Source organism: Ceratina calcarata, unplaced genomic scaffold, assembly GCF_001652005.2.
Source record: "Ceratina calcarata isolate Rehan_Ccalc_2016 unplaced genomic scaffold, ASM165200v1 scaffold60, whole genome shotgun sequence".
NCBI classification, from domain to species: domain Eukaryota; kingdom Metazoa; phylum Arthropoda; class Insecta; order Hymenoptera; family Apidae; genus Ceratina; species Ceratina calcarata.
Window position 1 is genome coordinate 592,728 of NW_017177240.1, and position 19,145 is coordinate 611,872.

Below are 19,145 nucleotides of genomic sequence, written 5' to 3' on the forward strand. Positions count from 1 at the left end.
ATTTATACGTGTCTGAGTGAGCAATATAAATGAAAACGTAGAAGAGGTACATTCGATAATCAGATCGAATGAAACCCGCGCGTCCACCGACAGAATAATTCTTATCAACTGCGCCAGGCCACTTAACCCGTCCAATTCGATACACTTCTATTATCACGTTTCGAGAACTAAAGATATTCTACACCTACTGAATGTTCCCTTGATAAAAATGCGAGTTGTTGCTTAAACATAAGACATACATGGCATTGCATATCGTTCAATGAAATTAGATTTTGCACTCGACCTCGAGAAAGGGATAGGGAATACATAACAGGGTAACCGGGCACGGCCAAAAATGGAAAGTGAGCATCCCTTTCGCGGAAACATCCCTCTGTTTGGCCCCGTTTCCGCGAGTAGGGGAAGTAGAAAGAGGGGCGGATGGTGGTCGAAGAGGTGGTGGAAACGTGCGAGAGTCAGCTTATTTCTATCGATCTGATATAGCCCGCGGGGGCCGGCTTGGCAGCGCGGCGCATGGCGACACGGTGGCCACCTATATACGGCCTTTAATCCGTCGCGACGCCCCCGTCGTCGTCGTCGTCGGGACGCGTTCCAGACGGAGTCCACGTTTCCCTCTTCCGCGAGTTCTCTCCAAATCGCCTCATATTTCCCGAGTTTCCTTCGGTGGTATTCTTCCCATCTCGAGAATCGAGTTACCCCCCGATCGCAGGGTGGGTTACGTCACTGGCGCAACGAACAGGTGTGCCGCAGTTTTCACGCACCAGCGTGGCAGTGCGTCGCGCGCGCAGCTTTTCGAATCGAAGGGTGGTGCGTGTCGGGTTTTTTTCGATGGAGGATCGCCGGTGTCGTCTGGCAACGGAGAGAGTCGTGTGTCAGTGAACGGAGTGACTCGTTTGCGAAAGTGATCGAGGTGAGCCACAGCTGCCAGAAACAACCAGATCGCGAACCGATGCCCCGTTGTTATGGTTCCGCTGCTGATCTTGCTTTTATTAGTCGCTTCAAAGCCGCGGTGAATACGGACCACAAGCAAGTACGTGTCATTTCGCCACGCAAGTGCCCCTGTGACGTTGTCGTGTCGTCAATGTTACGATCTCCTTCCCTGTTTTCGTATTGCATCACGTACCAATTCTTTTCTCGTAGAGAATTAATAGCATATTGTTCAAGGAACCATCCCCTTTACATTACCAAAATGTGTTGACCAACCTTCAAAGGAAATAACGTATCTCCCTTGACCCACAAACGCTCCCCAGATCAATTCATAAATGATTAATGTAAATTGACCAGCTGATTAGTGAATCGCAGTGATCATCCGCCCTACTGAATCATTGATCCTCAAGGGAACACATTCAGACAGAGAAGTCTGTTTCCGTCGCGATAAGTATTTCTGTTCGACTGATGGAATTGCATGATTTAAACGAAAACGAAGCCGAGTCGTTTTTCGGGCAGGTCCTCTTGACCCAGTGACATTTTCGTTTCCGGAGCGAATTGCGTCACTGCGGAACAGTGACAAGAACACGGGTGCACAGCGAGAGGCGTGAAACGTATCGCAGTTTCGAGCGCATTGCGCAGGTGAGCTTGGATCAGCTGAAACTCGCGTGTGCGCCAGTGACGTCCCTACGTACATTAAAATCTGATGCGTTTCTTAAATCTCTCTTTTTCACTCCAATCACACACAAGTGTTTAATACTTCCTTTCCTCAGTTTTTATCACAGTTTGTAATAAAAAGAAAATATTGGCCAAATTGCATTGGATTTGTGTCTAAATTTGGAGGAGAGTTAAGTGGTCTAGTATTCTCTTTTGATACGGATTGAGGACACTCGTGGATCTTTTAATAGCTGAAAGGACCTCGAGGTTCTTTTGGTACGGCGTCGGTCAAGGATGCAGGAAACTGGATTCTAAAAGTTAAGACTATTCTTATAATCCGTTCCGAGATTTCGGACGGAACGTGAATCCTTATTATTCATGAATTCCGCAGAGTTACTCCAGAAAGGAAACCATTCGTATTCATGGAAACATTCTTCTCCTATAATACGGAAATAACTCGCGTTTCCTGTCGTATATTTCATTATTCATAACGTTTCATTCTATGCAGAAACCTCTCTGTCAAGTTTATTTTTAACTTTAGAACTCTAGACAAAACGGTATTTTTTAACGAAGCTTCGACGGATTGGAAATTTATCGACATTATCGTTAAGTACAGTGGGTAATGAAAATTAATTTCCCAGAGAAGAAGGTCTTCTCGTTTCATTGTCGCACGTACGTGTAATCCACACAGGCGTGAATTCTCGTCGGGTTGCATTCCACAGACGTTGGAACGTGATCGTTTTGCATCGAAGGACGTGTTTTCGGTTCGGTCGGAACGCCGCTCGCTTAAAGCGGACGTTCCTGGAGGAGATGCAGGGCTCAGCGAAATGAAGTCATTCATGAATTTACCGTACCGAGGGGCACCGGCGTGCCTCGTGAACAGTCAATTAACCGTGAAATCGTGACCCCCGGTTATCGTCGTTATAAATATTTCATGATCCGGGTCCTCGACCGTGACTCCGATCGTCGGATTTGCACTTAAATGCTGATCAGAATACGCGTATTACCTATGATTAAAAGATCATAGTTGTAACTGACTCATCAGACTACATCACCTATCATTTTTTAACTGATCATGATTTAGTTATATGAATGTCTGTATTTTTAGAACTGTTTTGCATTTATATTTTAGAATTTGTTGAATACTTGTAACTGTCGCTGAGTTTTAATTAAAATATTGTCACACTCTTATATGTTTTGTATTAGAAATGCATAATCTCTGTGTGAAGAAAATAAATCGTTCCAGAATCTCGCCATACAATATTCCATGGCGTACTACGCGAAGTATTGACATTTCGTGCTTTGCTGTGTATCGGCTAAATATAGTTTGCTCTATGGAATAATCGTTAACGAGTTGCACTGCTACTGCACCGACCGTTTCTCTCTCTCTCTCTCTCTCTTTTATTTATTAACTGATCGCTGCTCTCTTTAATGTCACTTATTCAATACCGATACAAAAGTTTCCCCAGTACTGCTCGCAATAATTCTACTCTGTTTCAAATTGTAAAATCTCTTAAATACAGCATTCTATGAAAAGTATTCACTGTTCGGATTATAACTTAACAGTTAATTTATCTGCAGATTTCTGGGCTAGAATATCGTCAAACGACACATTATTTAGCTTGCTTTGAGCAAGTTCGCTATACTTGAGAGCACGATATCGTCCCTCGGTTTATCCATGGCGTGTGCATTACGACGTGGCCTTAATGGAGCCCTGGAAACGCAGCTGCACTGGCCGACCACTAATTTGAGGTCTTTGTTAACGCAAGCGAGAAGCAAGCCCGTGCGTCGAGTGGGTTCCTCTGGAACGGAATGAAAATCGACCTTTCGGGGATTAAAACCCCTCGCGCTCGCCCCTGCGGGCAAAGTTAGACCGGGATGAATCCGGGTTTTCACGCGGAGTACAACAACTGCGGACGCGGTCGAGCAACACTCATAAGCGATGAACCGTACATTGAATAGGCTCGAATTTTGACTGAAATTCTTAATTAGGACACCGGTTGTTTTTAACCCACGAGCGCTGCTACTTCCGTCTCCCGGAAAAATTCGTAGTTCGTTGAGATTTCCGTGGCGCAGCTTAATTAAGCTCTGTATCCAGATTTCGCAACGCGCGCAACAATTTGCTGCGGTTTCGAAAGACGCTGCAGAATTTTCATTCACCAGCTCGCATCAATATTGAAAATCTGTCGATGGTGCGAATTTGAACTGCGATCTTGGGTTTATTTATAGATAAACGTAAGGCGACAGTATCTCGAGTACACGTCATAGTAGACAATGCGCTTGTTCTGGTCGTGCAACCCAATTCCGGCAATACATATCGTATGGTGGGCAGAACTCGATTACCGATAACTCCCGGGATCGGGTCAGAACCAATATAGTACCATCCGGATTCCCGTACGGATCGTGACGCTCTGGAATTCTGACGAACTCCAAGCTAAACTCAATTTTGGCAAATTTTCTATATGCAAATTCGATCCGCGGGATTTCTCAACTGCGAACGCATTCGTGATTACTTTGCAAACTTTATACACGGTGAACTGTACCTCTCAACTTAATCTTTAATAAGATGCTCAACTATGAAATCATGGTTTAAGAAATTTTACATACGGGGGAACAAGAGAATACGCTTTGTGTAATTCAAGTCGGATTTTTGGAACGTAAGCTCCGCGTGTAAGTCCTTGAGACGTGTGCTCTCGTCATTTTCATGAAATTCTAGAGTACTCGTGAGTTCTCGAGCTGTCGCACGTGCAATCCGAAAGGGGCGAATTTCAATGGGAATCTTAATTAACGCAGTAATTTACGCTCGTCTAAGGATTCTGCGAGGATGCGTACGATTGCACATGAATAGCAGCATGAATGAAAAGTTGTCAGGTGAAACAATTCAATTCTTATGTGATCATAGAGAAGAGTCATTCTTCTGCCACATAAATAAATGTGCAATAAATTAATAAGAAAAAAATGAATGAGAAAGGAGAAACGCTTTCTCTTTATAGAAAACATAAATTAATCAATCATAATTCATCACAGTTGTGTAGAAATTGAAATGAAACCTCGTTCACTCGATTATATGATAATCGAAAGTACTGGCTATAAAATTAGGTCGTATTAGTATAATTATGCGAATGCGGTTAATTAACGTGGCCGGGTCTTTGTCCCCATTTCCAGGGAGGTACGTACTGTCGTACTGAACAAGGGCTCATCCGGACTCGGTTTCAATATCGTCGGTGGCGAAGATGGCGAGGGAATTTTCATTTCCTTCATCCTAGCCGGAGGTCCTGCCGACCTCAGCGGTGAACTACGCCGTGGCGACCAGATACTCAGCGTCAATGGCATTAATCTACGGACAGCCACCCATGAAGAGGCCGCCGCGGCCCTCAAGGTATTTTAAACAAATATTTTATCTCCCGGTTGTTAGTCGTATCTTCCGAGTTTCCGTTTCAAGAAAATTCGTTCCTCAAGATACCCACCAGCTGTGGACTAATTAATTTGATGAAAAGGTTAATTAACGCGTCGGTAATTAAAAGCGATGACGTTTGTGTTCAGGGCACCGGGCAAACAGTGACGATCGTGGTACAGTACAAGCCCGAAGACTACAACAGATTCGAGGCGAAGATCCATGATCTTAAGCAGCAGATCTCCCAGCAGAATTTGATGACAGGCACCCTCATGAGGACCTCGCAAAAGAAATCGCTTTACGTCAGGTGAGTCATCGGGAATTTACTATTCGTTCTATAATCCCTCCCATAACCGAAGAGCAGTCGCGAGAATGTATTTCCTTTGGACTTTCACAGAGCGCTATTCGACTACGATCCTAACAAGGACGACGGGCTGCCGAGCCGCGGTTTGGCATTCCGTTACGGTGAAATCCTACACGTGACGAACGCCAGCGACGATGAATGGTGGCAGGCGAGAAGAGTGACTCCTCAGGGAGAGGAGGAAGGCCTCGGTATAATACCGTCGCGCAGACGATGGGAACGGAAGCAGCGCGCCAGGGACCGTTCCGTCAAGTTTCAAGGCCACATGCCGGTCATCCTCGACAAGGTAAGTGAGCCACGTTCGATAAGAAATCGAAGAGGATTCACAATTTCAATTGCGAGCTAAGTTGACGAGTCTCTAGTATCGAGGATCAATTCGATTCTGATATCGTTGACTTATACTACTTGCAAATTTTTCTCTTTTACATTATAACGTTATAGGATTCGATATACATATGTACGATAAGATTTGATTGTTGTATTTCAATCTTAGAATCTGAATTTCAATTATCAAACAAATTAAAAGGAATTGGAATTATTATTATTGATCTACACTACTTGCGGTTTACTTATTGGTATTTATGTGTATTTCCAATTTTTCGTTTTCAAGATTCATTGAAAATTATGAAGTTCAAGTATCATCTAACAACAGAAATATTAGTTGCTACTATTATTGTACTACTTGCACTTTGTATCGTTGATACATTAAAGGGCATGCAATTAAGTAGTACATATAACTTACTAAGTTTGATGAGTATAATTATTTGTTCGCAGCAATCGACGCTGGATAGGAAGAAGAAGAACTTCTCGTTCAGCAGGAAGTTCCCATTCATGAAGAGCAAGGACGACAAATCCGAGGATGGTTCGGATCAGGAACGTGAGTATCTCGAAACATTGAAAATTCGTAATCCTGCACGTTCTGTGCATGTTCAGATCAGTATCTATTTTTGTGGTCTTTTAACGTGACTATTTTTTTCATTCTCGTCGTATTTCCCAGTCACTATATATATATATATTATATATTTATTAGACGGTATACTTGAACTGACAGTTAGCAGTTTTTTTCACGTGTGTCTTGAGATATTCCCCCTTGCAACAATTTATCTATAAATTTATCTTCTTTTTTTTAAATATGTGTTTAATCGTTAACAAATTGAATTGGTGGCCTCGACATAAATTAACTCTCGAATGATCCGTTGTCAAAGTTGTTAACCCTTTCGTAGAATCGATTGTTGTTCCCCTTCGTATGATTGTTATTTCTCTTATATTTCTTTCGATCAATCGATTTGTGTTAATGTAGAGTAATTTGTTTAATATACACACGCACCAGATCCCCGACAGATTCAACTTCAAGCGTAATTGAGAAATTGACCCAATGAACGAGTCGTTAAAACTTTCTGTTCCGTATAAAGATTAGTAATTCGTGACAGGTACGACGATAACGCCCAACTTCTCCGATTGAGCTTTTGTGTTTTTTACCATGTGAAAACGTGACATGTGTTTTGTTTTTGCCTGCTTGTGTAGGGTCGCCCACGACACCCGAGAACGAAAACGATCCTACACGTAAGTATTCTAAGTTAGTCAACAAGAAGAAACACGACACCATCATACGACACACGATTTACACCATTTGACACACGTTACATACTTTACACGTGCACATACATTTCTGTTTCATTGAAAGTTAAAAAAGAAATCGACACAAATTTCGAATTTGAGAAAAGAAAGGACAGAAACGAAATCAGCGACCCTGTGAATCGTAGTTACGCTTCTCGCGAGGTCTCTTCAAATATTTCCGTACATTTCTCTTCTATGCTTGCTTGCACGCTACAACTTCATCCAAAACTACCAAATGCGTCATGCCTGCGTTTCTTAATCATCACGCGACACTTTACTCGACCTCCCGCTTTTCAATTGGCTAATCGTTTCAGTGGATCGTCGTAGTCGTTAGTGCTTTCCTTGTATGCTTGTAGAAAGTTTCCGGCACGTGTAATGGTAATGGTCGACGGTAGTTTCGAAATGGCTCGCCACGTACAAAAACGCATCCAAGTCTCGGCACGTAAAAAATGCCAATTCGAATGTCCGATAAAGTTATAACTCGCGGAAGTTCGTTCGAGATTAGTCAAATTACTTGAACACCGCGTTAAACGATCTTAAGTAGGTAAATCTTTGCTAAAGGACATTTATAGTACTTAAAAGCAGATCCGTTTACGATGGAAGTGGCAAAGCTGTACTTAGAATTCTAATTACTTTTGAGATCACGGTAGAAGCATGATTACCCTGTAACTTCCCACGATCTTATACTAAGTGGTCTCTTGGTACATAAAATGATAGACCTTCTAACGTTTTCTCATAAAAATATCTGAAGATATTAAACATCAAATAATGAATTAGTTTAAAATCGGTTTTTATTAATTCCTTATGAACGCTCGTATTTGCAAGATAAAGCAGAAATGCGTTTGCCTAATATCTACATCTGAAATTTGCAGATTTTATGAAAATTTTAACGCTATTAAATGATCAAATATAGTAAGCGTAACACTTTACGGAACTCGCGTGTGCCACAGATAGACGAGCTATCACAAGCGGGCCAATCGGGGCTGCTCGAGCCAGCCTCGACGGTAGGGGGGTGGACGATTGTTCGTGCTTAAAGCTTAATTAATCCTAGCAATTATTAACGGCCGCTTATTAGTATGCAACGTATACTGAAATATTGAACTTGTTATGTTTTAGCATTCATGCTGTGCTACACCCAGGACGACACTAACACCGAAGGTAATCACGTCTCTCTCTCTCTCTCTCTCTCTCTCTCTCTTTCTCTCTTCTCTCTCTGTACACTTTGTCTCACTCTTTCTGTTTCAACCATTCCCCACGTACATTTGTACCTTTTTTCTGTTCGCCCCTGTCTCTCTATCTCTGGCTGCCTTTCATTTCAGTCTCCATTATGCGTTCTCCGACCCTCCCTTCACGCCCCCTTGTTTTCTCTCCTCGTTTTCATCTCGGTCGCATCAATTAACAAAGCACACGTTCATTACTGTGATATAACGATTCGACAGCGAAACGAACGCATTGTTCGACAGCGTCCTTTTGTCGTAGCGCGTTGTCATTTTTGAATGCCCACACTCTGCCATTCGCGATTAACGAACCTATTGACTTCGGGGAGCGACACCCTACAGAGCAATCGAAGTGGTTCAACGAGTCAAATAATATCAATTTCTTTCGCTTTCGTTCATTTCTTATCTTTACTTAATTTTGCAAGATATTTGGAGACGTTATAACGATAGACTTAGGTATTTGTAGATGGGGTACATGATATTAAAATCGACAGCGATTGTCGTCAAACGAATTAGATTTTTATGAAATTAGCGAAGAGGACCATGCACGACAAAACAGAACGTCTTTTCAGCTTTCATTAATACTTTTCGAGACTAATATAATGTATCACGTCTATGGTGGTGCGTTCATTCTTCGTCCTCGTCCGTTTTTTATACATCATTATCACCGCGCGCTTCTATCATCGTTTCATTCATAAAAGGATATCTGTCTTGCGTCGCAGGGAGTAGAGAAATTTTATATCGCGTCGAACTGCCTTATATGGAGGAACTGACGTTAGTTTATCTGGAACAGGAAGACGATGTGAATAATGAGATTAGTAAGTGACCAAATAGACGAGAAAAAGTAAAACGTGTGAAAATTAAAAGAACAGGAGTGTACAGCAGAAAATTAGGTTTCTTCTGACTAACAACGTATCGTTTTTGATATGATACGAGCATAATTTTTTTTACTGTGATTCTGTTCTTTGTTATTGATTGGTTTTTCTTTGATTTTCTCCGTTCCTCTCAACCCTAAGCACTGACAAATCACCGTGGAACGCTTCGCGCAATTGGGACGGTCGCGACGTGCTTCTTGTCTATCTGTCATTTTTTTTTGTTTTTTCTCTGTCAACACTAATCACCCTCACGTAGACGTTTTTTTAACAAACAAAAATCGCAGGCGCTCTGAGTAGGTCATAAAAAATCGTGTTGTTTCTTAAAGATCAAATTTTGTCAAAATCGATAAGAGGCGACACGTTCTGATAGCGGTATTGAATCCATTACAACCACGTAGCGTTGAGTATCAATTACAAACTACAAAACTCTTAGAGAATCGAATACATTAGCATATAGCCGCCGCATAATTAACGCCACGTCGACCTTGATATTTTACGATTATCTAAGTTTTTTAGACAGTAGGAAGCTTACCACTCTTTTATACTCCTCCTTTTCGCTTCGAACTGTTTCCTAGACGCTAAAGCATGAATCGTTTCCCACAACAGTATAAACAATCTAGTACTCGGTCGCGTTTCTGTATTAATTCTTAACCAGGGCATACAACTTATCCAATTGAGTAAGAAATGTTTCATACCTCTTTCTCATCTGAAATTCAATATAAATCGTATAGAGGATGAAACTTATCGTAAATGTCGAGAAAGTAGAAAACACATATTATAGTTTCCTAAGCTGTTTGAAAAGCGTGCAATACATTCTAACCGTGGATGATAACAAAAAAAGCTTCCTATCGGCTCGCGCGGAAACACAGAGTGTACTTATACCGAAAATTGCAGGCAGCGAAGAAAACGTGCTGTCCTACGAGGCAGTCCAACAGCTCACCATACAATACACCCGGCCCGTCATTATCCTCGGTCCTCTCAAGGATCGTATCAACGACGACCTCATCTCGGAGTTCCCCGACAAGTTCGGCAGCTGTGTGCCACGTGAGTTGAAAACGCATCCGCATCTCCCTTGATTTAGGTCACGCGTTAACGCAGGAGGGATTCGCAATCTGTCGGTCTTCACTCTTCTCAGAACAACGACATGATTTGTTTTCCGCGGTAATTTTATTCCGATTTTCAAGCATGAACAGCGAAATTCAACCAGTTTTTATTTTAATTGTATTAAATCAATCCAGTTTCTGTCCGAGAGATATTAATTTATTTCCGCGTTTTGACTTTAGACTCGGCGGAGTTCCGTTCCGAATTCAATTAATTTTAATGGATAATTAATGTTTGCGCTCAGACGTTCTATCGGGTTCCGGTTGAAATACAGTGTTTCTGTTAATGAATAATTAATTATAGGAACACGAGCATTTACAATTTGGGCAAATCGTATTAACGGTTGCTTTGTCGTTTGTATTGTGATTTAGAAACACTTGAACCTGTCGGCATTAACTTAAATCGCGAATGAAAAAGATTTTCTTTTTAAAAAATGCTTTTGCTTGTAAAGATACGACGAGGAGTAGAAGAGAATATGAAGTGGACGGACGGGACTATCATTTCGTGGCGTCAAGGGAACAAATGGAGAGGGATATTCAGAACCACTTGTTCATCGAGGCTGGACAGTATAATGACAATCTTTATGGAACATCTGTGGCATCAGTGCGAGAAGTCGCTGAAAAGGTGCACATCATAACTTACAAAAACCGTAAAATTATACGTGTTATCAGGAATGAATGAAAATGACATGTTATTATAGGGGAAACATTGTATTTTGGACGTGAGCGGAAACGCTATCAAAAGGTTACAAGTAGCGCAGCTATACCCCATTGCGATCTTCATTAAACCGAAATCCGTGGAGTCGGTCATGTACGTAGTAAATTTTTTTCAACTTAGTTGATTCTATTGTAAGTAATAATTAATGACTGGTGGAATCCTTTTTATAGGGAAATGAATAAGAGGATGACCGAAGAGCAAGCGAAAAAGACGTACGAACGAGCATTGAAGATGGAGCAAGAGTTCGGAGAGTACTTTACTGGTAAGCTGATCGAATCAAATATAATAAATATAATTTGATTATCCGACTAATTATTGTACCATAAATCCAGCTTTAATAGTGGAGAATGATAGAAAATGTGTTTGATTTCAGCCGTGGTGCAAGGCGACACTCCGGAGGAGATTTATGTAAAAGTGAAGGAGGTGATCGCTGAGCAGTCAGGCCCGAACATTTGGGTACCATGCAGGGACCAGCAACTGTGACGTCCTGCCCCCCACGCTCAGCCCGGCCCGAACGCTTGGACTTTGCCGCCGAGGCGTCAAGCTTAATAAAAATTAATCGAGTCTAATGCCTTTCCCCGTTCCCATCCCGTCCCACGTCACTCCACGGCCCACCTTACACCCTCTGCCTACCAATTAGCACAATGTCCCAGTTGAGCAGGCGTACACCTCGTCGAAGAAGGACTTCGAGAGCGAGTAGTAAAGCGGAAGACAGCTTGTTTAAGAATGACTAGAGGAAGATCAGCTGTTTAACCTGAAGACTGGATGAGACGACGAGGTATGATTTTTGGGAGCGTTTCCCGAGTATCTATCATGCAGGAACTCGCGGATCAGCGAGAATTTTATTATTCGACGAGAGATCCGGCACCGCGGAGTATTTAAAGAAGCGTTTTAAAGATTCCACCCCGCCGAGATCGTCAAATGGGGTGGTTATGTGTTATAGTGTTAAATACCAGATGTGTTTCGTTGTAATCCACGATGTTCGTCATGCTTTTCGTGATTGGTTTTTATCACGATGTTAAAACGTCGAACGCGAATACACGGCGAAAGAAGGCATAGCGCATTCTCCTGATTGCAACCGGAAACATCGTTTTCCATTGTATATCCGCAGAAGGGAATAAGAGGAGAAGATAAGACCGCTGTGTATTTGTTTCGAAATCGATTTTAACGCGTTTCGACAATTCGAGGAACATCGAGGAGCCGCGTGTGTTTTATCGGAGGATTCGCGTCGCGGTTAATCGACCACGACGCGTTCCGCTGTGTTACGTTGTATGTGTACAGAGTTTCACGCCGATCGCTGTTATAATAAATAGATGCATAAACTCGGCCGAGGTCGAAGGAACAGTGCGAACGATAAAACAAAACGTTAAATAAATAAAAAAGTAAAATAATAGATGTTTAAGATAGTTTTCTCGTCGCGGTCGCAAGACGCGCACACAGCACGTTTAGACGTTCAAAGAGAAAGACGAGAGAATTTTTCCCCACGCGCAAATCGCGACGGCTACGACGAGCGTGACGGATGAATCAAGAGAGAAATAATATAAAAATGATTGTAGGAAAGTAGACGCGCGAGGCAGGAAATGAGTCGGAATATAAAAGTAAACGAACAAAGAAAATGGGAATTACTTGGCTTCACCGAACACACTATATATGATCGTATAGCTTGGTCCGGTTAATTCTGAGCGAAGTAGCGTGGTATTTTTTAACGTACTTAATCGCAATAAAAATGGCTGAGGACAGGAGAGAGATGGAAATCGATTAGATTTGTTGGTCGAAGAGATGACGATTCGAATCCTTGATCATGAATCAAACGAGTATAAGAGGAAACTAGAAATGTTGTTCGAGGAATGAGTGTCTGTTTCTTTTTTTCGCGGAATCAACCATATATAACAGATGGCAGAGAATAAAAAAATAAGACTCGGACGTAATATTTACGAGAACCTCATGATTCATCAAACCTCACACGACAAATCTCTAGATGCTAGAATAGCGATATATAATGTTTTGTACAGCTAGATTACTAAGCCAGTACTGGGTTACGTGCAACATTATATATATAAATATATATATAAATAGAGAGAAAGAGAGAGAGAGAGAAAGAGAGAGAACGTGAGGTAGAGATCGAAAGAGGATGAGTGAATGTGAGGGAGAAAGAGAACAGAAGACGAGCGTCGAGGGTAGAGAGAATGAATGCTATTGTAATTTAACATACCACTATTAAATTATTATTACAATAGTAGGTATATAAATATATAATTACTGTAAATACCTGCATCCGGGTAATTGAGATGGTATATGGTGGTAGCGTGAAAGAGGGAGGAGCGGATTTTAAACGCGAGTTTCGCGATTTATATTTTCGTTTCGAAGGAGGATTTCGTTTTCTGTGATTGGTCCGGTTGCCAATCTGCAGATAACCGGATGCGGATGAAAGAAAACGAAACGGGTTTCAATAATGAAACGTCTTTATCGATCTTCAATGTCCACCTAAAACAAACGGCGTTTTTTTCCGCTTAAAGCCGTTTGCACGAAGGCAATCACATCTTTTCGGAATCACATCACATACAGGTCGGAATATCGGATAAGAATTTGTTCGATGCGATACAGGAACGGAGAGACTAAAGGAGGGAAATAATAATCGATCACGCAGTGTGTACTTATCGGTAATAAAGGAAGAGCATGAGGAGCATATCGCGTGTCGCGGAAAAGCATTAATAGGGCGATGGGAAATCGTTCCATTGGAGCTGGAACCGTAGCTAAAACTGTATATCGTCGCAAAGACCATACGCCTACACTGTTTAATTTCGCGATCGTCGGATCGTCGACCGATTTCGCGAACCGTTTCGCCCATCGTTCGGCCCGGACGAGCGAAAGGAGCTGATGAACAAATCTTGCGTTCTTTTCTCCTCGTTTTATTCGTAGGACGTGTTACGCGCGAGATCGACATCGGTTGATTGGGTATATTAATAATAACAGTAATATTAATAATAATAATTAGCATGAGTACGCTTTCTACGAGCTATTTTTCCTACGACAGATCCTGTGTTTAGAGTCGTTTACGCAACAGCCGTCGCACGTATTAAAGAGAATAAAAGAAAAAAGATAAAAAAAGCAGAAACTGTATTATTGATATAGTTGGAGAGGATGAGTGACGAGAATCATTGTCGTAATTAAAATGAATAAAAAATATTGTCGCACAGTTTGTGCCTGAAGACAGAGATGCATGTGCGTGCGTGCGTGCGTGCGTGCGCGTGTGTGTGTATGTATGTATGTATGTATGTATGTATGTATGTATGAATAAAAAGAGACAACTGGTGATCAGACTCCACCAGAAATCGATAAGAATCATGGAAAATGAGAGTAAAGAAAATAACAAAGGTGACGAAAAAGACGTCTCTCTTGATGTAAAGGAAACGTATAAAGAGAATAATTACTACAGACACTTATTATACACCTCTATAGTCTATTTAATAATATTACTTATTAAATTGTCAAACTCATGTTCACCTTGTTTCATCGTTTTTAAATAGTTAATAAACGTTTTACCAATTTTAAACCGCCCACATCTTTACCTGCCTCTTCCCCACTTGAACTTTTCAATGTATTTATTTTTTCAGCTTAAATACGGAATGGACCACGTTACCCTTAGGTAGATACAAATATATGAAGTTGTTCGAGGTATACAGAAATATAAATAACAAATTATTCTTACGTGGTCCATTCTGTATAATGGAAGGATAGGATGAAAAATTAAATTGCAGTTAGAGATCGGTAAAAATACTTGTTTTTATTACATCGATAGGATAACTCGTTACTGTTATTAGCGAAAAGAAAAAATCACGAGTCGAGTTCGTTTACGAAAAAATCGAGTTTGTCGGCCCGTCCCGTTCGCCTGACATTGTTATTCAATCCACGGTTACGATACGGAACAGTAAACGGCGATGGCAATAATAATAATACTAATTAATCAATCATAATCGTAACTTCGTCATAATTCATTTCTTTTTTATTTCCTTAAAGAGTTTTCCCGTTCTTTAGACGAATCACAGAGAGAGAATTTAATTTGTTATTCCTTCCTCGCGTATTTTATTTTTAACATTATTATATCCATTAAACTAAACTTCTGAAATAAAATATATATATGTACGTGTGTATATACATATATTTTTATGTATATTTATATATATATATATATATTTTGTTCTTCCTTCGCACAGAATTGCTACTTTTCGTGCAGTAGCAACGCGGTTTCGTTCTTCGTTTTGTTTCTTTTGTTTTTTCTTCAACACATTTAGAAGTATCCTCGGACATAATTATATAAATTACAATGATCGGGGTTCGATAAGGGTGTAGGTAGGAGGGAACGTTTACAGCTAAGAAAATGTACATTCATAGTTCGCTATTATGTATATATCGTACAATAAAAAAAGCGGATAGTCGTGACAGTAGTGTGTAAACAGTAGTTGGTTGTGACAGTAACGGTAGTGGTAGTGGCAAATAGTAATAGTAATAGCGGTAATCGTAGTAGTAATCGGTGACCGGTAGTAGTAATAGTAATAGTAATAATAATTAGTTAGCGGTAATAACTGCGATAGCTCCTATTATATTGCGAGAAAGTAATGGTGTGTGTGTGTGTGTGTGTGTGTGTGTATGTGTGTGTGCGCGCGCTCGTCGCATATGCGTGTGTACATATATATATACAACGTACGTAACACCTTGAACAGAATACAGCGCGTGTATTCGTCTCGGATTTACTCGCTGAAATTACTACGATCCTTAACACTAAAACGCTTTTTCTTATTCGTCATCGACATTCTCTTTTTTACTTCTTACACCTTTTTATATCTACACGTGCGCGAGCGTGTGTCTGTGTACGCGTCTATTACAGTAATATGAACAAGTGTCATGTGTTCTTCCTGGCTACTTACACTTACAATAATTATCTTCGATAATTCTACTTTACATTTAAAAGGTACATTATTACACCCACAGTTACGTTCTCCATCACCTTTTCACCCCCCATCTCTCTTCTTCATTACATTTTATCTTAATTTTAATTTACTTGTTCTCCACCCGCGTTTCCCTCTCGCAATCTCGTTCGAAAGATTGTTCGTGGAGCCGCAAAAAAATGTACGGGACGCGATCGGTGACGCCAAACAAGTGTTTCTTTTTCCTTTATTCGAAAATAGGTATGTACACGTGTAAACTGCATCCGGGACCACTGTGTGCTGCGTTCGTCAGAGTTCGTTTGGTAAAGTTCGTCAGCTAAATAAAATTAAAGCGCGAACGGGGAACGCGAAACGACCAGCGACTGGAAAACGGTTCGCCGAACGAAACGAGACCCGTGCTCTTCGCGTGTGACTGTACAAGTTAATCGAATTTCTAACGAGAGACTGGCCGCCTAGCTCGCGTTCCCCGTTTTTAAATCGATACAACGCATAGGACGACATCGCGAATACGAATATATATTTCCCTGAGACTGATCAGAACGATTCATAATTATTCTCTGTATTACGGAGGCAAATAAAATGCGCGAGCGAACACCGTTACTTTTGCTAATTAAATAATCAGGAGTTTGCTCTCCGTTATTTTTATTGTTCGACCCTCCGTTCTGACGTTACAAAACGTGTAAGTACGTAAATCTATTCCATCTCCGCACGCAAAACAACATACATCGCAAAATTGGATGGATCAACGATTTTTGAACACGTTCACTGCTGGACACGATAAGGACTCATACATTTATCGTAACAAATGGTTTGCCGGTTCAATAAATTAAACGCTATAAGAAAAGAAATTTGAACAATTCATTAACATAGAAATCTAAGGAGAACGAACAGATCTAGACAACAGTGAACGCGTTAATTGCTTTGTCCAATATCGCAAGTTGAATTATTGCACGCTGAATATTACATGATCGATCCGAGATCTAAATCTGTTAATAGATTTCATTCGACATTCGGTGATCGCTTAACAACAAGCAGAAATTGCACATCCCAATGAAAGAAAGAAATAAAAACGTAACAGAAAACTTAAATGCATTGTTGTCGCAATGACTGATCCAACGCTTGCTTAAATCTATACGGTCAACGTGTAAACAAATTATACTAGAATCGATTCCGTAGCACTATAATAAGAGAAAGAATTAAACGAAATTAACAACGTGGTAACGTGTAAAGCCCATAATCAAATTGGATGATATCCAAATATATATCTCTCTAAAATGAATAATCGAAACACGCGGCGAGAAATCGCGTTCCAGTGGAAGATGGAGTTACATTTGGCGATTTAAAAAATCTACATGATTCGAAAGTAAGAATTCGATTATTCTAACTTCCTTGTTGACAATAGATGGTGCATGCGATAAATATTGCTAACAATTTTTAAGTATATGAAATGAAAATGAAGAGTATATCTATCTAGAGTATATCTTTACTCTTCTCTCTCGGGAAAGAAACATGTCACGAATCCATAAGCGTTAAAATTTCTCGACAGTCTTGTGCTCAAATGTAGCTTCACCTTTATCAATAAAAAAATCACCCAACTGGAATTGATGTCATCGAAAGAATTTAGTTTTCCGCGAGGTTTTTAGTCGATGCGGAACATTTTTAAATAGGAGTATCATAAAAGACGATCACTCTGAAGCATCGTAAAATCCGATCGTCACCCGGCTCGCGTCGATAAAATATCACCATACGCCCCATTTGGAACATCCGCCAATAAATACTGCTAATAGAACGCGTCAGAGAGCAGCGTCGTTGAACGATCGTCCCCGACCAAACGCTCCTAATCTCTAAAATTCGACGTACCTGTCATGCCTACGTTCGATCCCGCTTCCGGTTCGAACGGGATGATGAAGCTGAGGAAACCCATTCCCGTACGACAAATCGCGCACGACATCACGTGCGAAGCGAAAACGTTTCACGACAAAAGACCTCGCGCGAATCACGTTCAATCCGTGGCGGCTGTCTTGTTTCCCTGTCGCGTCCTGGCCTGCCTCTCACGTTTAGGCGAAACGCTCGAGCTTTTCTTCCCGGTCTCTCGCGAGGCGGAAGTCGACGGCCTTGCCTGGGGCGATGACCGCCCCAGCTGGCCCTCCTGTCACCTCAGGCTGATCACTACCTTCTCCACGTTCAGCAGAGACCTCACCTTATCGTTGTATTTGATCAGGGTCACTTTCGACCCCCGCATGTTGATTCGTTCCCCGCCACTGAGAAGATGACAGCAACGGGATTGTTCCAGGAAGTCTTGAAGCTTAAGTTCTCTCATCACGTCGCGATGAGCAATCGCGGGCGGCCCGGAGTGAGCCTTAGGATTCACCTGACGCAGCAATGCTTCCTTGCTTTTTATCCGGAGGGCGGTCATTAGATCTTGCAGCAGCACCCATTTATCCGAGTCATTGATCAACGTGAAGAGAACCGGAAGATTCACATCGCACTCGTCCATATCGATCTCGTCCAATTCGGGTTCCGGACTGTCCATCGGAGGATTTTCCATAGGATTATAACCAGTCTCTTCCGGGTCTGGAACGAAGTAAATTACTGCGTTTAATTGAATGCAATTTTTAATTAGTGGAATCCAACATTGAAATAGTGAGTTAAAACGTACCGAAAATTGAAGCCGGTCCGCCGAAAGACCACGGCGTGCTTGCGCGACCTTGGATATCGTCTAAATGTTGTTCTAGTATCGAATAGGCATCAGTGTCCGCGGCTAACATCAACGGGGTTTGACCGGAGTAAGTGGCCAATAAAGGATCAGCACCGTAAGATAGTAGCAATCTTACGAGCTCGGTAGCACCATTTTCCGCCGCTTCGTGAAGTGGCCTAAAAGAAAACAATGACATTACACTTAAGTATTCCGAAGCAACTGTGCGAGTATATGAAGTAAGCAAAATTCTTTTTACCTTATTCCTCCGTTGGCACTTTCGCTGACGTTCGCACCATAGGCAAGCAACAATTTCGCGATTTCGAGATGGCCCTTCGAACAGGCTTCGTGAAGAGGTGTATAACCCGCATTGTCCTTCGGACTTGGCGCGTTGTTCAGTTTTTCCAAACAGTATGCCGTAACATCCTACAAACAAAAACCGAAATATTGCAAATGTAGGTCTTGAAACTTTTTTTTACTAATACCTAAGAAAGTACAAATTAAATACCGTATAACCAAGTCTGGCAGCACGATGCAGCATCGTTTCACCGACACCTTTCTTGATTACCCACGTTCGGATTTCTGTTTGTATATCAGCGACACATTCTGGATTTGGCCTCGTAAGCACATGCTACAAATGA

The 19,145-nt window shown here is 41.4% G+C and overlaps 2 protein-coding genes across 27 annotated transcripts in view; one reads left to right on the forward strand and one right to left on the reverse strand.

The window, feature by feature from the left end:
- Positions 1 to 14,416, forward strand: part of dlg1 (MAGUK family member discs large 1) — a 421,217-nt gene extending 406,801 nt beyond the window's left edge. For 18 of the 22 annotated variants that reach the window (XM_018032920.2, XM_018032923.2, XM_018032921.2 and 15 more), the window contains 12 exons: positions 4,747 to 4,960; positions 5,125 to 5,282; positions 5,373 to 5,622; positions 6,111 to 6,213; positions 6,861 to 6,899; positions 8,070 to 8,111; positions 8,893 to 8,988; positions 9,940 to 10,089; positions 10,598 to 10,770; positions 10,847 to 10,956; positions 11,034 to 11,125; positions 11,237 to 14,416. In XM_018032920.2, coding sequence (XP_017888409.1) covers positions 4,747 to 4,960; positions 5,125 to 5,282; positions 5,373 to 5,622; positions 6,111 to 6,213; positions 6,861 to 6,899; positions 8,070 to 8,111; positions 8,893 to 8,988; positions 9,940 to 10,089; positions 10,598 to 10,770; positions 10,847 to 10,956; positions 11,034 to 11,125; positions 11,237 to 11,346 — 1,537 coding nt within the window. In that variant the 3' untranslated portion in view covers positions 11,347 to 14,416. The remainder of the gene's footprint in view (positions 1 to 4,746; positions 4,961 to 5,124; positions 5,283 to 5,372; positions 5,623 to 6,110; positions 6,214 to 6,860; positions 6,900 to 8,069; positions 8,112 to 8,892; positions 8,989 to 9,939; positions 10,090 to 10,597; positions 10,771 to 10,846; positions 10,957 to 11,033; positions 11,126 to 11,236) is intronic. The other 4 variants (XM_018032913.2, XM_018032915.2, XM_018032919.2 and 1 more) reach the window with 4 other exon arrangements.
- Positions 14,417 to 15,252: 836 nt separating this feature from the next.
- The window catches only part of LOC108629967 (mucin-17), a 212,039-nt gene continuing 208,146 nt past the window's right edge, over positions 15,253 to 19,145 (reverse strand). For 4 of the 5 annotated variants that reach the window (XM_018032978.2, XM_018032979.2, XM_018032980.2 and 1 more), the window contains 4 exons: positions 19,013 to 19,135; positions 18,764 to 18,930; positions 18,469 to 18,683; positions 17,962 to 18,383 (listed from right to left, as the gene is read on the reverse strand). In XM_018032978.2, the coding sequence (XP_017888467.1) occupies positions 17,962 to 18,383; positions 18,469 to 18,683; positions 18,764 to 18,930; positions 19,013 to 19,135 (927 nt within the window). Of the gene's footprint in view, positions 18,384 to 18,468; positions 18,684 to 18,763; positions 18,931 to 19,012; positions 19,136 to 19,145 lie in introns of all 5 variants that reach the window. The other variant, XM_018032982.2, reaches the window with a different exon arrangement.